Below are 14,014 nucleotides of genomic sequence, written 5' to 3'. Positions count from 1 at the left end.
AGTTGTGGAGCTTCCCATATCCCTTCCGTACGCTGCTTCTTCCCTCCTCACCCACATCTTCTCCTGGCTTATGGCACTAGGTTTCCCAAGGACAGCGGAATTTGCCTGAACCCATCAAAGATTTTTGCCCTTTGGAAACAAGGACTGGCTCCTAGCCAGGATCTATGTCCTGGAGTTTGAAGGGCTGGACCAGTTGCTCCTCCTGAATCCAATGGTTGGTGTAAACCTGGAGTGGGTGGGGTGTCTGTGGAAAATGCTATAAGGAAATATTAGGGAGCAGAGCACACAGTGAGAGCTGGAGCAGAGGAGGACAAGCAACATGGCAGAGCTCTGTGTCCGCTCCGTTCTGGTGACTGGGGCCAACCGGGGTCTCGGTCTGGGGTTTGTCCAGCATTTCCTGAGGATGCCAAAGCCACCACAGTGGATCTTTGCAGGCTGTCGGGACCCCAAGGGACAGAGAGCGCAGGTGAGGCTGGGCTGGGAGGCAGTGGCTGTGCTGGGGGATGGCAGCTCTCAGTGCCAGGGGGAGATTGGAACAGGAGGGCTCTTGTAAGTGTCTGGAGATGCAGTCAGGCAGCTGGGGCACAGGGCAGCTGGGCTGAGACAACGGGGGAGCAGCTGTGCATGGGATGTGTGGAGGGAATAATGGTACTTTGTCATGGAGTCCTCCCCATCCATTGGGTTCAGGGCAGCTGGAGCATAGCGTGGGGTCCATGGTAGTGCAGGGATGGAGCCAGAGCAATGTGGGCTGTAGCTGGGAAAGGCAGAGCCTCTGCACAGCCCCTCCAGCCTCTCCATGCCTACACAGTGCCCTCTCTTACAGGAGTTACAGAATTTGGCCTCCAAGCACCCCAACATCATCATCATCCCGCTCGGTAGGTGCCCTGAGGTAGGGATCCTTTGTCCCAGTTCCTCTGGCGAGTGCCCAGGTTGGGCACACCCTGGGAGCCCCGTGCTGGGAGAGAGCTGTGCCAGCAGGCTGGTGCCTGCGGGGCCGTGGGGCACTGCCACCTCTGGGGAACACAGGGGACTCCACCACGGGGATGCAGGCTCTGACCTCCCCTGTGTCGGCTCTGCAGAAGTCGCCGACCCCAGCAGCATCAAGGCGGCTGCAGCCAAGGTTGGGGAGCACCTGGGGAACTCTGGGCTGAACCTCCTCATCAACAATGCTGGAATTGCAAAGGCAACCTCCCTTGATAATGAAACACTGGAGAATATGAGCCAGATTTACACCACCAACACAATTGGGCCCCTGCTGATGGGCCAGGTGAGTCCCCAACACTACAGCACAGCTCCAGAAGGATCCCTACCCATGTCCTCAAGCTGGACATTACAGAGGGTGTGAAGGGCCAGTGGGAGGGGCTCCTGACACTGCTCTGGTGCCCTGATGGGCTCTCAGTTCATGAGAAGTTTGTGGAGCCATGGACTGGAGCTCAGGAGCTGGATGGGGCAGTGGAAGAGGAGAGAGGATGTCTCAGTGCTATTGCCAATGTCCTCACTGTGGAAGGAGTTTCTCCCTGTGCCGTGTCTGTGTGTGCTCCTGTCCCCTCTGCCTCCTCACAGGCATTCCTGCCCTTGCTGAAGAAGGCTGCCCAGGGGAGCCCAGGCTCAGGGCTGAGCTGCAGCAAGGCTGCCATCATCAACATGTCCAGCTATGCAGGCTCCATTCAGGATATGTATGTATGGAATTTCGGACAAGTTGTCTCGTACCGCTGCAGCAAGGTACTGCCAGATTTTGCTGGGGGTGGGCCCAGATATTTTCCCCTCCAAACGATCACACTGCCTTCCAACCTCCCCCTCAGCCTGTGCCTCTCTCTATGCTGTGACTGAGCTCCTGTGAATCCCTGGCTACCATCACAGCACAGTTATGTGCCTGTGTCCTACCTCAGAGGGACATGATGCAATGGGGCATCAACGAGGCTGGGCATCCGCACAGGGATAGTGGGGGAGCATCATGGGCCCCTCTGCCCTATCCCTGCCCCAGCTGTGGGGTCTGTACATGTCCCCTGCAGCCCCCCTTCCCCTCCCACCACCCTCCCCTCCCTGTCTCCCCACAGGCTGCTCTGAACATGCTGAGCAAGTGCCAGTCCCTGGCGTACAAGGAGCACGGCATCCTCTGCGTCGCTCTCCACCCCGGCTGGGTGCAAACCGACATGGGGGGCACAGGATCATATAAGGTACGAGAACTCCTCTCCATGGTCTGGGAGAGCCTCATAGCTTAGGAATGCAGAATTTGCTGGGGTCTCATGCTGGGCTGTGTGAGAGCTCCTGGGCAGATACCCTGGAGGCACAGGAGGGAGGGAGGTGAGAATCTGGGAATGTTTCTTGCCCAGAGCAATGATCTGTTTCAGGGCAGACCCTTGAGCACCGAACTGTTTCTTGCTCTGCCCCACAGCCTCCCCTGACAGTGGATGACAGCGTGCAAGGGATGCTGAAGGTGCTGTCCTCCATCTCTGAGAAGGAGACTGGGACCTTCTTGGACTGGGAAGGGAAGGTCATACCCTGGTGAGATGCTGATTCAGGATTCCGACTGTGAGGACCTTTGCTGCTGCACCACGTTGTGCCTGTCCCTTAGTAAATGAGTGTCCACGAACAACAAGTAGCACTGTGTGAGCCTCCTTCCCTTGATCTTCTATTAACTATCACTGAGAGAGTCCTCACTGGTGCTTCGAGAGCTCTCCTCAGTTATTTCCGCATATCATTGAGCTGGGTTGGTCTGAACATTTGTTCTTGTCTAACTGAGGACCTGGACACCATCCTGATAGGAATTTGTCCCTGGGCTCGTCCCAGAGCTCTCCCTCAGAATGGCAGCACGACCCTACCATGACATTCCTCCCAGTGAGGCTTTCCTCCTTTGTCAGTTGAAAGTCCAAGCAGAGCTCTGCTCATCATTAGCTCCCCTACCACAGAGGTCAGGAAGACAAAACCTGACGTGATCTACCTGGCTTGCTTATGCCCTGCTGTGTTCATCCAGCAGAGATCAAGGTAGTTAAAAACACTCATGAAGACCAGGGCCTCAAATGGGAAATCTGCAAGTGGAGTCCTGAGCCCTCTCAGGGATGGGAAGCTACTCTGTGTTCCTGTTAAATCCTGTCTGTACCTCTCTTCTTGGTGGCTGCGCTCCCTGTGTGGAGGCTGGAGAGGCTCTTGGTGTTGTGTACGTTTCTGTGGGGCACACGTGGCACTGGAGCCTCCACAGGTCCTCTGGGACTCACCATGGGGCTGATGGAGTGGGGTGTGGGACCAGATGGGCACACGGGGCCCTGGGGTCCATGGGGACACCAGGGATGCTCCACTGTATATCCTGTGGTGCGTGGAGGGATGGGGAGGAGGCAGCGGTGGGATGGTAGCCAGGGGGCTGTGGGCTGCCTTGGATGTGGAGCAGGGAGCTCCCGCCCCCTTTGAGTCCTTTCTTCACCACCAGCACTGAGCCCAACCTGCACCAGGGCCAGGAACAGCAAATGCAGCTCTGAAGTCACCAAAGTACAATCCTGAAGGCATGAAACTGGGGAGGAAACATGGAGAAGGATCATGATCAGGCAGGGAGGTGGCCGTGGGACCCTGGGGATGATGGATGACAGGGGCCAGGGACATTCTGGATTACCCAGACTTCTTTGACCGTACCTTTCCCACAGCACCACTCAGCTCCCCATGGAGATCATGGTGCCATTTGTTGTATTTTTAACTGAATTCCCTCAAATTTGTTGTATTGCACACAGTGTTAAAAAGCTAATTAATCCCTCACCACTTAGATTTAGCTGAAATTATTATAACCCTGATTTTGCTGTATTATAGGATGATGGCCCCACTGCATAAAGCCCCTCAACAGCTCTGTCCTTGGCAGCACTCTCATTTCCTGGGTGCCATCCCAGCGCTGCCAGCGTTCTGCACAATTTCGGGTCCCATTCCAGGTTGCCAAGGCTCCAAGCAGCAGCATCCGAGTCCACCTGCAGCCTCCTTAATTAAACGGGATTTGTTGGCCGTGCCGTGCTGGGTGTCCGTGCCGGGGGAGGGGACAGCGCAGGGACTTTCCTCGCCGTGGTCCCAGCACGGGGCAGGACCCCGCAGCCGGCAGGAGCTCTTCTGCTGTGATCGTATAGTGGTCAGTACTCTGCGTTGTGGCCGCAGCAACCTCGGTTCGAATCCGAGTCACAGCAACTTTTGTCAAGGGCCGGGAGGGAGGCGGCTCTGAGGGGGTTGGTACGAAAAGATGCCACGTGCCGGGGAGGGGGCCACAAGTTCGGATGGTCCAAGAGTGACCAGACTCAGACCGACGACGATTTCCCGACCTGTAGTCACTGTGCGGGGTCTCTCCAGTGAGGCTGCAGTGACACTTCTGGGAAAGCACTCCAGCTTCTCCATTCTCCAGGCAAACTCGAGAATTTCGAGGAGTGTGCCCAGCCTTCCACGTTCCACTTCCTCACAGTTTTGCAGAAAGAGGACCGGAAGATGCTGTGGCCGCCCTGCAGAGTGAGAGGAGGTGGGAGGCAGAAGCGTGCTCAGCTCCTGGCTCCCAGGGCGTGAAGGATCTGCCACGGCAGAAGAAGGAAGACAACCAGATGGAAGTCCTGCTGCTGGCCCTCCCCGCTCCAGGGGAGCAGGATTTTGATTGCAGGACTTCCAGGGATGCTTTCACAGCAGAGGCAAAACGCATCCAGAGCTGAGGGGTGACCCTGACAAAAGTGTAGGTATGGGAACTCGGGGTCTCACGGGCACCAAGGAGCAGGCGGAGATCTCTGGGTGCACCAGGAGATGCTTCAGCCTGGGGAAGCCTCTTAAAGTGTTGCTTTTACCCTTCTGGAGCCTTAACGGAGTCACCCTGTTTGCTTGGACTTGGTGCCCTCTCCTGACAGCTGCGCAGAACTCACTCCGGTCGGCGGCTTTCGAAAGAGAAGTTACACAAGGTGTGGCACAGGCTGGTGGTGGAGAAAGCACCCCCCGAGCAGTGGCCTGAACTCACCGCTGTGGGGGCATCTGAAAGCAGCAGAAGCTGCAGCACTCAGGCGGATGGGTTCAGGCGTCTGCAGGGCTGGTGCTTGGGAAAAGGAGAGAGCGGATTTTTATTTATTTTTCCTAGCACAAAGTAGATTTATTTTCTTTTGTATCTAACCCAGAGCAGGAAATGAAGGAGGAAAAAAAAAAAAAAAATCATTGCACATTTACTTTCAGGATTTGCAATTTATAGGGCACTTACTTGCACGACTTCTCACTCCTCCAACATTCATTTACTGAAAACACATATCTCTTTGCTTAGGGAAAGCTCAAAAAGCATTTTTCCTTTCTAAAGAGAATACAGGAGGAAGAGAAGGCAAACATCTGGAGAAGCTGCCCATTAGCAGCAGCAGTGCCTGCCCCACTTTCACTCAGCTGAGCAGCAGAAACACAAGGAAATACATAACTTCTCATTCCTCTCTTTTTTTTTTTTTTTTTTTTTTTTTTTTACCCCACAGAAATTCAGTGTGATGTGTAAAGCCACCAAACTTACCTGAAAAATAACTTACTCTGCTTGAGCACCTGATGTATGTTCAGGCTGAAAAACATAAAAAAATTTTACATAGGACAGGGATATTTTTTCATCCAAAATTGTTTGATTTTCTTTTAAAAGAGTTTCTATTTTGCAAAAGTACACTGAAGTGTCTATACACCTACAAGACAGTCCAGGACTTGACTTCACGGGCAGCGTGGTGGCCCCACGAGTCCCTGCAGCCTCTGCTCTCACATGAACTGTGTTCCCTTAAAGGGGTGCAGGGCTCTGCTGGGAAACTTCCACTCGTCACCCTCCCAGAGAAAAAGGGTGTCCTGATGTTCAGCTGGAGCCTCTTGTGTTCCAGTGGGTGCCCAGGGCCTCTGGCTCTGGGCACCACCGAACAGAGTTTGGCTTCCCTCCCAGGAGAGAAGGAGAAATGGCTCCAGTCCCTTCAGTATCTTCACGGAGAAATAAAATTTAAAAAAAAAAAAAAAAAAAAAAATTACCAGCAGAAACCCAAACTTTAAGAACACTGCCTGAAGTCAGTTGGGGCACCCGAGCACCCTTCACTGAGGGAGGAAGCAGCAGAAACCACGATCCCCTGACCACAATCCCCTACTTCTTCCCTGCATCACCTGTCCCAGGCGGTACCGTCCGGGGCAGGAGGAGGTGCCGCTCCTGCCCATGGGCTCCTAAAGGATAAAGCCACCGCCTGAACAGGGGCTTGAACCCTGGACCCTCAGATTAAAAGTCTGATGCTCTCCCAACTGAGCTATCCAGGCTCACATTTGGGTTGTGGGGGGTCACGTCTGTGACAGACAGGGGGGACCCCGCTTTCCTGCAGCATTGCAGGGACAATGTGGGGACCCACTTGGATATTTCCCACTCCCACGCCACCCCAACGCGGCTGCCAGCGCAGGCCAGACCGAACACCCGATTTCTGGGAATGTCACCGGGCGCCGATCGGGCACGGGGATGCGCCCTGGGAAGATGCCGGTGCCGCAGGGACGCGCAGGGAGGGAGGGGAGCAGGACGCTGCGGAGCGCCGGTGAAACCTCCGCCGCTCCCCGGGAGGCACGGGGGTCCCGCCGGGGCACAGGAGCGGCGGCGGTGGCTGTGGCCGCCCGGGGCTCCGGGCTCCGCTCTGCGGCTGCGGCAGCCTCGCCTCGAATCCGAGTCGCGGCGGCGCTTTTGCGGGAGCCGCGTTAGAGCGGGAGGGAGGCGGCTGCGAGGAGTTGGGGTACAGAGACACAGAGCCCGCGGGGGGCACCTAAAGGCAGACCCACATGTTCTCTTGCCCTTCCTCCCCATTCTTCGGGAAGGGAACCCACCCTGTCCCCCAGCCCACACACCAGTGCCCTACAGCATCCCGGTTCCACCCCACACATCCCTGGGAGGAGGAAGACGTCTTCCCTTCAGCAGTAGAATACGATTTTGCCCCATCCCGTGAAGTGTCCAAGGCCACGTTGGAGGGGATTGGAGCATCCTGGTCTAGAGGGAGGTGACCCTGCCCATGGCAGGGTTTGAAATGAGATGAACTTTAAGGTCCCTTCCAGCCTGAGCATCCCTTGTCCCTGAGGGTCCCCAGTACCCAGGGCAGGCTGAAGCTGCAGGAGATTCCCCCAGCTGGGACTGTCCCAGAGGGGGCCTTCCAGTGGGTACTGGGAGGATGCTGCACGGGGCAGGGGCAGCGCCCAGGATGGCACTGGGGAATGTGGCACTGCCATGTGGCACAAGGAGCCACCCAAACGTGCCTTTTCCTATCCCAACCCCTCCATCTTCTCCCAGATACCTGAGGTCCACCTGGCCACGCTGGCAGCACCAGCATCCCCTGCCAGGGGCAGGAGGAGTGGAGAGGGGCTGTATTCACCGAGGCAGGGAGTGAGCAGCCCCAGACAGCCCTGGGGTGCTACCCCTAGAGAACCACGCAGGGGCAAGAGCGTGGCAGCCCCCTCCCCACAGAACATGCCAAAGGGACACCGAGGCACCGCGAAGCTGCCCGACCTGCAGCACCCCTGAGCAGGGCTCTCGGGGCACTGAGAGCCCCGTGGCACCGCTGGGCTGGTTTTGGCAGGCCATGGCTTGTCTGTAAGGCCAGTCCTTCGTCCCTCCCTGTCCCTCCTCCTCCTCATGGCCAGCCCCTTGCAGCTCTCCCCTCCCCTGCAGCCCGGGTGCCTCTTGGCTGGACCTGCGTAAAAATTATAAAAGGCTGTTTGGCTCGGAGCCGTCCGGAGGATCCCGGCCGAGCCTGCCATGGGGAGCGGCGGCGCCGGGGTTGCGCTGCTGACGTTGTCGCTGCTCCTGCAGCCCACGTCCCAGTTCTGGCTCTTCAACGTCCTCTTTCCACCCACCACCACCCCCGAGGCTCCCCCGACAAACAGCACACCGCCCGTGGTACTGGGTAAGGCCGCAGCAGCACGGGCACCACGGGTGTGGGTGGGCACTCTGGCTCCCACGCAGCCCCCCAAAGCAGACACTGAGCTCGGGGTCCTGCGCCGCTGGAGACTCGGTGGGTTTTGGCTGCAGTGGTTTTTGGCTGTCTGGATTGGAGTGAAGGTGTCACACAGCTCCTCAGTCCCCTCCCATTCACTGGGATAGGGACACGGGGCTGGCTGTGCCCAGGTAGAGCTTTTCGGAGCTGAGGGGATAGACTGAGCACCCCAGTCTCTGACACCTGGCTCACAGAGTGTTTTAGGGCTTCTTTGGGTCTGGGGAACTCTGCTGGCAGAGGGGCAGGGGCTGCAGCACCTCTTCTGCCACTTCCCAAACAGGCTGCCATTGGTGGAGGGTGGATCCACCGCCTCTCACTTTCCTGAAGCCCACTCCATCCTGGGTCTTCTCCCACTCCCTGGAGATGGCTAAGTCATCCTCTGCCGCTGCAAAAGAGGATCCATCTCACATCCCACCCAATGCCAACTCTGACTGGGGGCAAGCCAGCAGGAAAAGGGGCACAGGGAGGTTAAAGGAGATGTGGGGGCATCATCTCATGATGGAAGCAGCCATCATCAGCTGGTGCCTCTGTGCTGCATGGCTCTGCCTTCCTTTGCCCCTGTGCCATCACCAGGCGCTTCAGCTCAGGTTTTGCCATGAAAACTCTGCTGAGCAGAGTTGGGGTTTTCCTCCTTTTTCTTGAATCATGATGAGTTTCCCCTTAAAAAAAAAAAAAAAAAAGAGAAGAGAAAAAGCAGAAGATCCTGTAGCCCTGCTACATTGCCAAGGGCTGACCCTGTAAATTCCCTTCCCAGGGGCATCAGGGGCCTCAGGCCTCCATGTCCTGGGGTGGTCAGAAGACCCGGGTCACTGTCACCAGGTGCCTCTTTTCAGGATTACCTGTGACAGTCGGAGCATTACCTTTTGTTCCCGGTACCAGCCTCAGGCCGTGTCCCACGCCGGATGCCCCTTGTGCCACTTGGCCGCTCCTCGTGCTGCTCGGCATCCGCAAGTAACCCATCCCCCTGTGCCGGGCGTCCCGGAAACCCCCAGTGCCCTTGGGACCACTGATAACCCCTCTGCCCTCACACAACTCCCTTAATCATTACCTAATGTCCTCTGCAAGGGGAGGCAGAGCTCAGGGCTGTGTGCCAGGGGCAGGGGGGCTGCCTGAAGGCTGTGCACCTTCAGGAGCCATCAGAGCACCTCATGATCCTGCTCCTCTTGCTGACCAGGGAATTCCCTTCTGCCCACTCCCAACCAGGGCTCTCCTGCACCTGTCTGATCCCCATCCAGGTGCTTTGAAGACAGGATTAGACCCTCCCTGTACCCCTAGGGGCATGCCACAGGCATGAAGGAGCTGTGAGGCAGGTTGAGGAAGGTAACTGCTACATGTCCTCCCCCTCCTGCACGGCATGAGGCATTGATGGTCCACACCAGCCCCAGCCGTGTGTTGCAGGCAAGTCCTTGGACCTGCGGGCGCCTTGGGATTAGTCACCTGGCGCTCCTATTCCACCGGGTTCACTGCCCCCTGCAGTCATTCACCTCTTGTCCTCACCCTCGCAGTCGGTGCTGGCACCAGGCTCCGGCTCTTTGCTCCTGCACGCAGCTGGGAAAGCTCTCGGTGGTGTGTGATCCCAGCACAGGAACACCTCTCAGGGTAGCAGCAGGGTGGCTGTCCCATCCCTGCTGGGAACCACACTGGTGCTCCCAGAGGCACACCAAACACCCTGGTGACTGTCACCCTCCACTGAGAGAGGCCAGGGCGCATAAATTAACTCTCTTAAAGCTGTGCTGTGTTTCCTGCATGCACCATTCCCGCTGAATTTCTGCACAGTACAGTTCTGCTCAGCACTGAGCTGCTTCAGAGACTTTGTTCAGCCTGTATGGAGGGTTTGAAGTTCAGGAAACTCTCCCTGGGAGCTCTGCATCCCTGAGCTGCCCACTCCCCCAGGATGAGTTGGCAGGACTGCATTAGGAATGGGCAGCCCCAAGCAGCACCAATTTCTTCGGCAAGGAAAGGAGGGTGGAAACCCATCCAGGGAGGGGGATTAATTGGGATACTCTGTGCTGCTGGGGATTTGCGTGTTTGAGCCAAGAGCGACAGCTCTGGGAATGCAGCTCTAGGGGTTCCCAAGGATGCATTTTAGCACTGTTTTCATGCTCACCCAGCATCTCAGCTCCAAGCACCCTCTCTCCTGTGTGGAACAGGTTGTTCTCCAGGGATGCTGCTCCAGCGGGTGCCCAGGCATCCCAGGCAGCCCCAGGGGAGCACTGCCTGGGGGTGGGGTAAGAGCCAGGCTGGGCAGCCCCACAGGGTCAGTGGGATGGGGTTTGTAACCGGCTCTGCTCTCCCTCTGTGGTGCCTCCAGTGCCCGGGTGTCTTGGGAACCAGCTGGAAGCAAAACTGGACAAGCCAGATGTGGTGAACTGGATGTGCTACCGCAAGACAGAGGATTATTTCACCATCTGGCTCAACCTCAATACCTTCCTGCCAGTGGGGGTTGACTGCTGGATCGATAACACCAGGTACCATCCAACCCTACCCTGGGAGCTTCCTGGGGAAATTACCTACCAAGGATCTCCCTTCCCTCTCCTCCCCCTGGCCATGGTCTAGCACACATGAAAAAAATGGGAGGACCATGGGATTGTTTGGGAACACAAGTTGCTGGCTATTGTTCTGAGCATCTGTCCCTTTCCCATGTCCCTGCCATGTGCTCAAGCCCAGCCAGACCACCCTGAGCACTCACTGGGGATGCTGCCACCCTCCCCAGGGCTGCAGGGTGAGGGGGCTTTGGCAGCTCATTCTATCAGAGCCTCCTGTCCCAGGATGCCAGGAGAGTAAAACGGACACTGGCCGGGCTCCAGTGAACCTCACATCCACACAAGGCTTGGAAACAGCCAGCTCCAAGCTGCTACTCAGTGATCTCGACCCCAGCTCCATGTTCCCCATGGGGACCTGGCCCTTCTGCCACCTCTTGTCCTGTCCCCACAGGGTGGTGTACAACCGAACCTCTCGGAAAATGTCCAATGCCCCAGGGGTGCACATCCGTGTTCCTGGCTTTGGCAAGACCTATTCTGTGGAATACCTGGATCAGAGCAAGCTGGCAGGTGAGAGGAGGAGAGGCCAGGGTGTCTGGGGATCCCTTCAAATGGGGAGGTGTCCCCATGTCTCCAGCAGGGACTGTTCTGCAGAGAGCCCTGGGAGTGAGGGACATTAGCCTGGTGGGCACTGGGTGCTGGCAGGGACCACCCCATCCTTGACCCCAGCACTCAATGGGACGCACAGTCACTGTGTCTGGCTGGAGCCACTGAGCTACAGGGCTTACCAGGGAACGTTTTGACCATGGCCAGCACCAGAATGGAAAAAGTTTGACAAGAGAAGACCACAGACCTAATTCCCGCTTATTCCCTTTGCCCACAGGCTACCTGCACACCATGGTGCAGAACCTGGTGAACAACGGCTACGTGAGGGACCAGACGGTTCGGGCAGCCCCCTATGACTGGAGGGTTGGACCCCGTAAGTCTGGGGGTTGTGGCCAGGCCCCCCATGCACAGAGGGAAGCAGGATGACCCTCATGCCATCATGCTCCCCTCTTGTCCACAGAGGAGCAGCCCGAATACTTCCAGAACCTGAAGGCGCTGATTGAGGAGATGCACGATGAGTACCAGAGACCCGTCTTCCTCATCGCACACAGCATGGGCAACCTGCATGTCCTCTATTTCCTGCTGCAGCAGACACAAGCCTGGAAAGATCAGTACATTGGGGGGTTCATTTCCCTTGGTGCCCCCTGGGGAGGCTCCGTCAAGCCCCTGCGTATCCTGGCATCCGGTGGGTGACTCCTTGTGTGCAGCTACCTCTTCGTTTCTTTTCCCTCCTGCAGAAATGGAAGGGTGGTGGTGGGCAGGGAAAGGGCACGGTGGTGAAAGAGGTGGGGGGACCCAGTTCCTGTTTAGCCTCTTTGCAGCCCAGAAAGCCACAATCACTTGCCTAATGCTGACAGCCCAGAATATCTACAAGTCACAAGTCCAAAAAATTCACGAGATTAAAAAGCATGTGCTTGAAGGTTTTAACATCTGGCCCCTTGCATCACCCTTAAGTCGCCTGCTAATATTTTTCTCTGTTGCCACAAGAGCCAGAGATATTTTTAAGGTCATCTGAGGTCATTCCACGGTCTTAGGACTCCAGACATACCAAAAATGCCAAGGCTTGACGGAAACATGCAAGTTGGCCACCTACTGCTGCTCATTCCTGTCCCTGCAGGCAGGTGTGGAGGTGCCAGGGTTGCAGGGAATGTTCAGGGCTGGGTTGGTCTGTGCCATCACACATCCAGGTTTGTCTCCTCTCAGGCCTTCTGAACAGCTAGAGATGTGGAGGGAAGAGTTTGGAAGGCTGTTCTTGATATCTGCAGACAGGGGGGTAAGGAGAGGACGTAAGGTTATGGGCAGGGTAGGGCTAAGGAGGGGAAGAGCTGAGCTGAGGAGGGCCAGGGGACAGTGGTGAGTCACTGCAGGGAGAGCTGATCCCAGCTGCCCAAAGGCTTCGTCTGTGAGGGGACATCGTGGTGCCGTTTGTGATGGGCCCTTCTGTGTCCCACAGGTGACGAACAGGGCATCCCACTCATGTCCAACATCAAGCTCCGTGAAGAGCAGCGCATGACCACCACCAGCCCCTGGATGTTCCCCACCACCCTGGCCTGGCCTGAGAGCCACGTTTTCATCTCCACACCCTCCTACAACTACACCTACCGCGACTACCAGCGCTTCTTCACCGACGTCAACCTGGAGGACGGCTGGTACATGTGGGAGGACATGAAGGACTTGCTGAAGGATTTACCCCCTCCCGGGGTGGATACGTATTGCCTCTATGGCACAGGCTTCCCCACGGCAGAGACTTACATTTACGATGAGCGTTTCCCTTATGAGGACCCCGTGGACATAATTTATGGCGACGGGGACGACAGCGTCAACACGCGCAGCTTGGAGCTGTGCAAGCGATGGCATGACCAGCAAAAGCAGAAGGTGTATGTCCAAGAGCTGCGAGGTGCCCACCACTTCAACATGGTCTTCAGCAACCTGACACTCAGTTATATCAACGAAATCCTGCTGGGGAGCAAAGAGGAGCAGGGGGAGCCAGGGCAGGCGAGATCCAGCCCACAGGCTGGGAAGCTGGGGAAGATCCGACGTGAACACAAGGTCTTTAAGGATCCTAAAAAGAACTGAAAGGACGGAGGGCCAGCTTCCCTCCATGATGGTAGGCACCACAAACTGCCGTGCAGGGGAGCAAAGACTTGGAGCTGAGTTTGGAAAGAAAGCGAGCAAGACCAACAGCTCGGGTGGATGGGCTGGCACCCACTTCCACACTGATTGGTTCTTCTTCCGGGAACGGTGATTCATTTTACTTCAGAGGCTTGTCACTTCCCACTAGCGGGTGGATAATTAACCGTGCTGCTAGCTCATTAACATCACACTCGTGAATTCCAGCAAACGCACAAGCCCTCATCGCTAGCAGGCCATTTTTAGGCACTTTAGAGGCTGTGGACCTGTGGTGCTGTAGCTTCTGCTCACTTGGGACAGGGCAACTCACATAACAAGAGCAGGCTCTGACTTACCAGGTGGTCACAGAGGTAGCATGGGGGTGGCACAGTCGGTATGGCTTACAGACCAGTGAGCTAGGCTCCTTGGGCAAGACCAACTCGAAATCAGCAGATTTACAATATAATAAACACACTTTGCTTCTGCATGCTGAGCCTGCCTTGTCCTTCAGAGCTGGGTGGTGAAGCCAGCCATAACCAAAAAGTGAGGTACTTGCTGCCTGCAGGCACTCCAGGAGACGGGGCTTTGGGAAAGACCACAAGGCCAATGATGCGGCTGGGGTTGCTGATGAGACCACGGCTAGCTACGTGATGCGGGTGACAATGTGTTTGGGGCTGGTGACATAACCAGGGCTGGTGGAGCTACTGAAGCATGATGCAACTGGTGCTGGCAGAGCAACTGGGATGGAAATATAAATGGCCTTGGAAATGCAACTGGGACTGGTGACGCAACCGGGGCACGGCGATGCAGTTGGGGTTGGCGACGCAAATTAGGGGTGGCGACGCAGCCAAGGCTGGAGAT

General features: G+C 56.7%; 2 protein-coding genes and 2 non-coding genes across 4 annotated transcripts; 3 read left to right on the top strand and 1 right to left on the bottom strand.

Annotated features, from left to right (window-relative positions):
- Window positions 1-319: 319 nt before the first annotated feature.
- On the top strand, window positions 320-2,509 carry LOC120757813 (C-signal-like). The gene is made up of 6 exons (XM_040075443.1): window positions 320-466; window positions 824-875; window positions 1,080-1,267; window positions 1,564-1,722; window positions 2,058-2,177; window positions 2,396-2,509. Exons 1-6 carry the CDS (start codon window positions 320-322, stop codon window positions 2,507-2,509), a joined length of 780 nt encoding a protein of 259 aa, XP_039931377.1.
- Window positions 2,510-4,085: 1,576 nt separating this feature from the next.
- Window positions 4,086-4,157, top strand: TRNAH-GUG (transfer RNA histidin (anticodon GUG)). Its single transcript has one exon. It is a non-coding gene; the product is annotated as a tRNA-His (tRNA).
- Window positions 4,158-6,176: 2,019 nt separating this feature from the next.
- TRNAK-UUU (transfer RNA lysine (anticodon UUU)) lies at window positions 6,177-6,249 on the bottom strand. Its single transcript has one exon. It is a non-coding gene; the product is annotated as a tRNA-Lys (tRNA).
- Window positions 6,250-7,680: 1,431 nt separating this feature from the next.
- Window positions 7,681-13,638, top strand: LCAT (lecithin-cholesterol acyltransferase). The gene is made up of 6 exons (XM_040075249.1): window positions 7,681-7,868; window positions 10,270-10,426; window positions 10,893-11,008; window positions 11,322-11,417; window positions 11,505-11,729; window positions 12,498-13,638. Exons 1-6 carry the CDS (start codon window positions 7,721-7,723, stop codon window positions 13,118-13,120), a joined length of 1,365 nt encoding a protein of 454 aa, XP_039931183.1. The 5' UTR covers window positions 7,681-7,720; the 3' UTR covers window positions 13,121-13,638.
- The last annotated feature ends 376 nt before the right edge of the window (window positions 13,639-14,014 follow it).

The sequence above is a fragment of the Hirundo rustica genome, chromosome 11, assembly GCF_015227805.2.
Source record: "Hirundo rustica isolate bHirRus1 chromosome 11, bHirRus1.pri.v3, whole genome shotgun sequence".
Classification (NCBI taxonomy): Eukaryota; Metazoa; Chordata; class Aves; order Passeriformes; family Hirundinidae; genus Hirundo; species Hirundo rustica.
The sequence above is the reverse complement of the archived record's forward strand: the minus strand, read 5'-3'. Positions and strand labels throughout refer to the sequence as shown.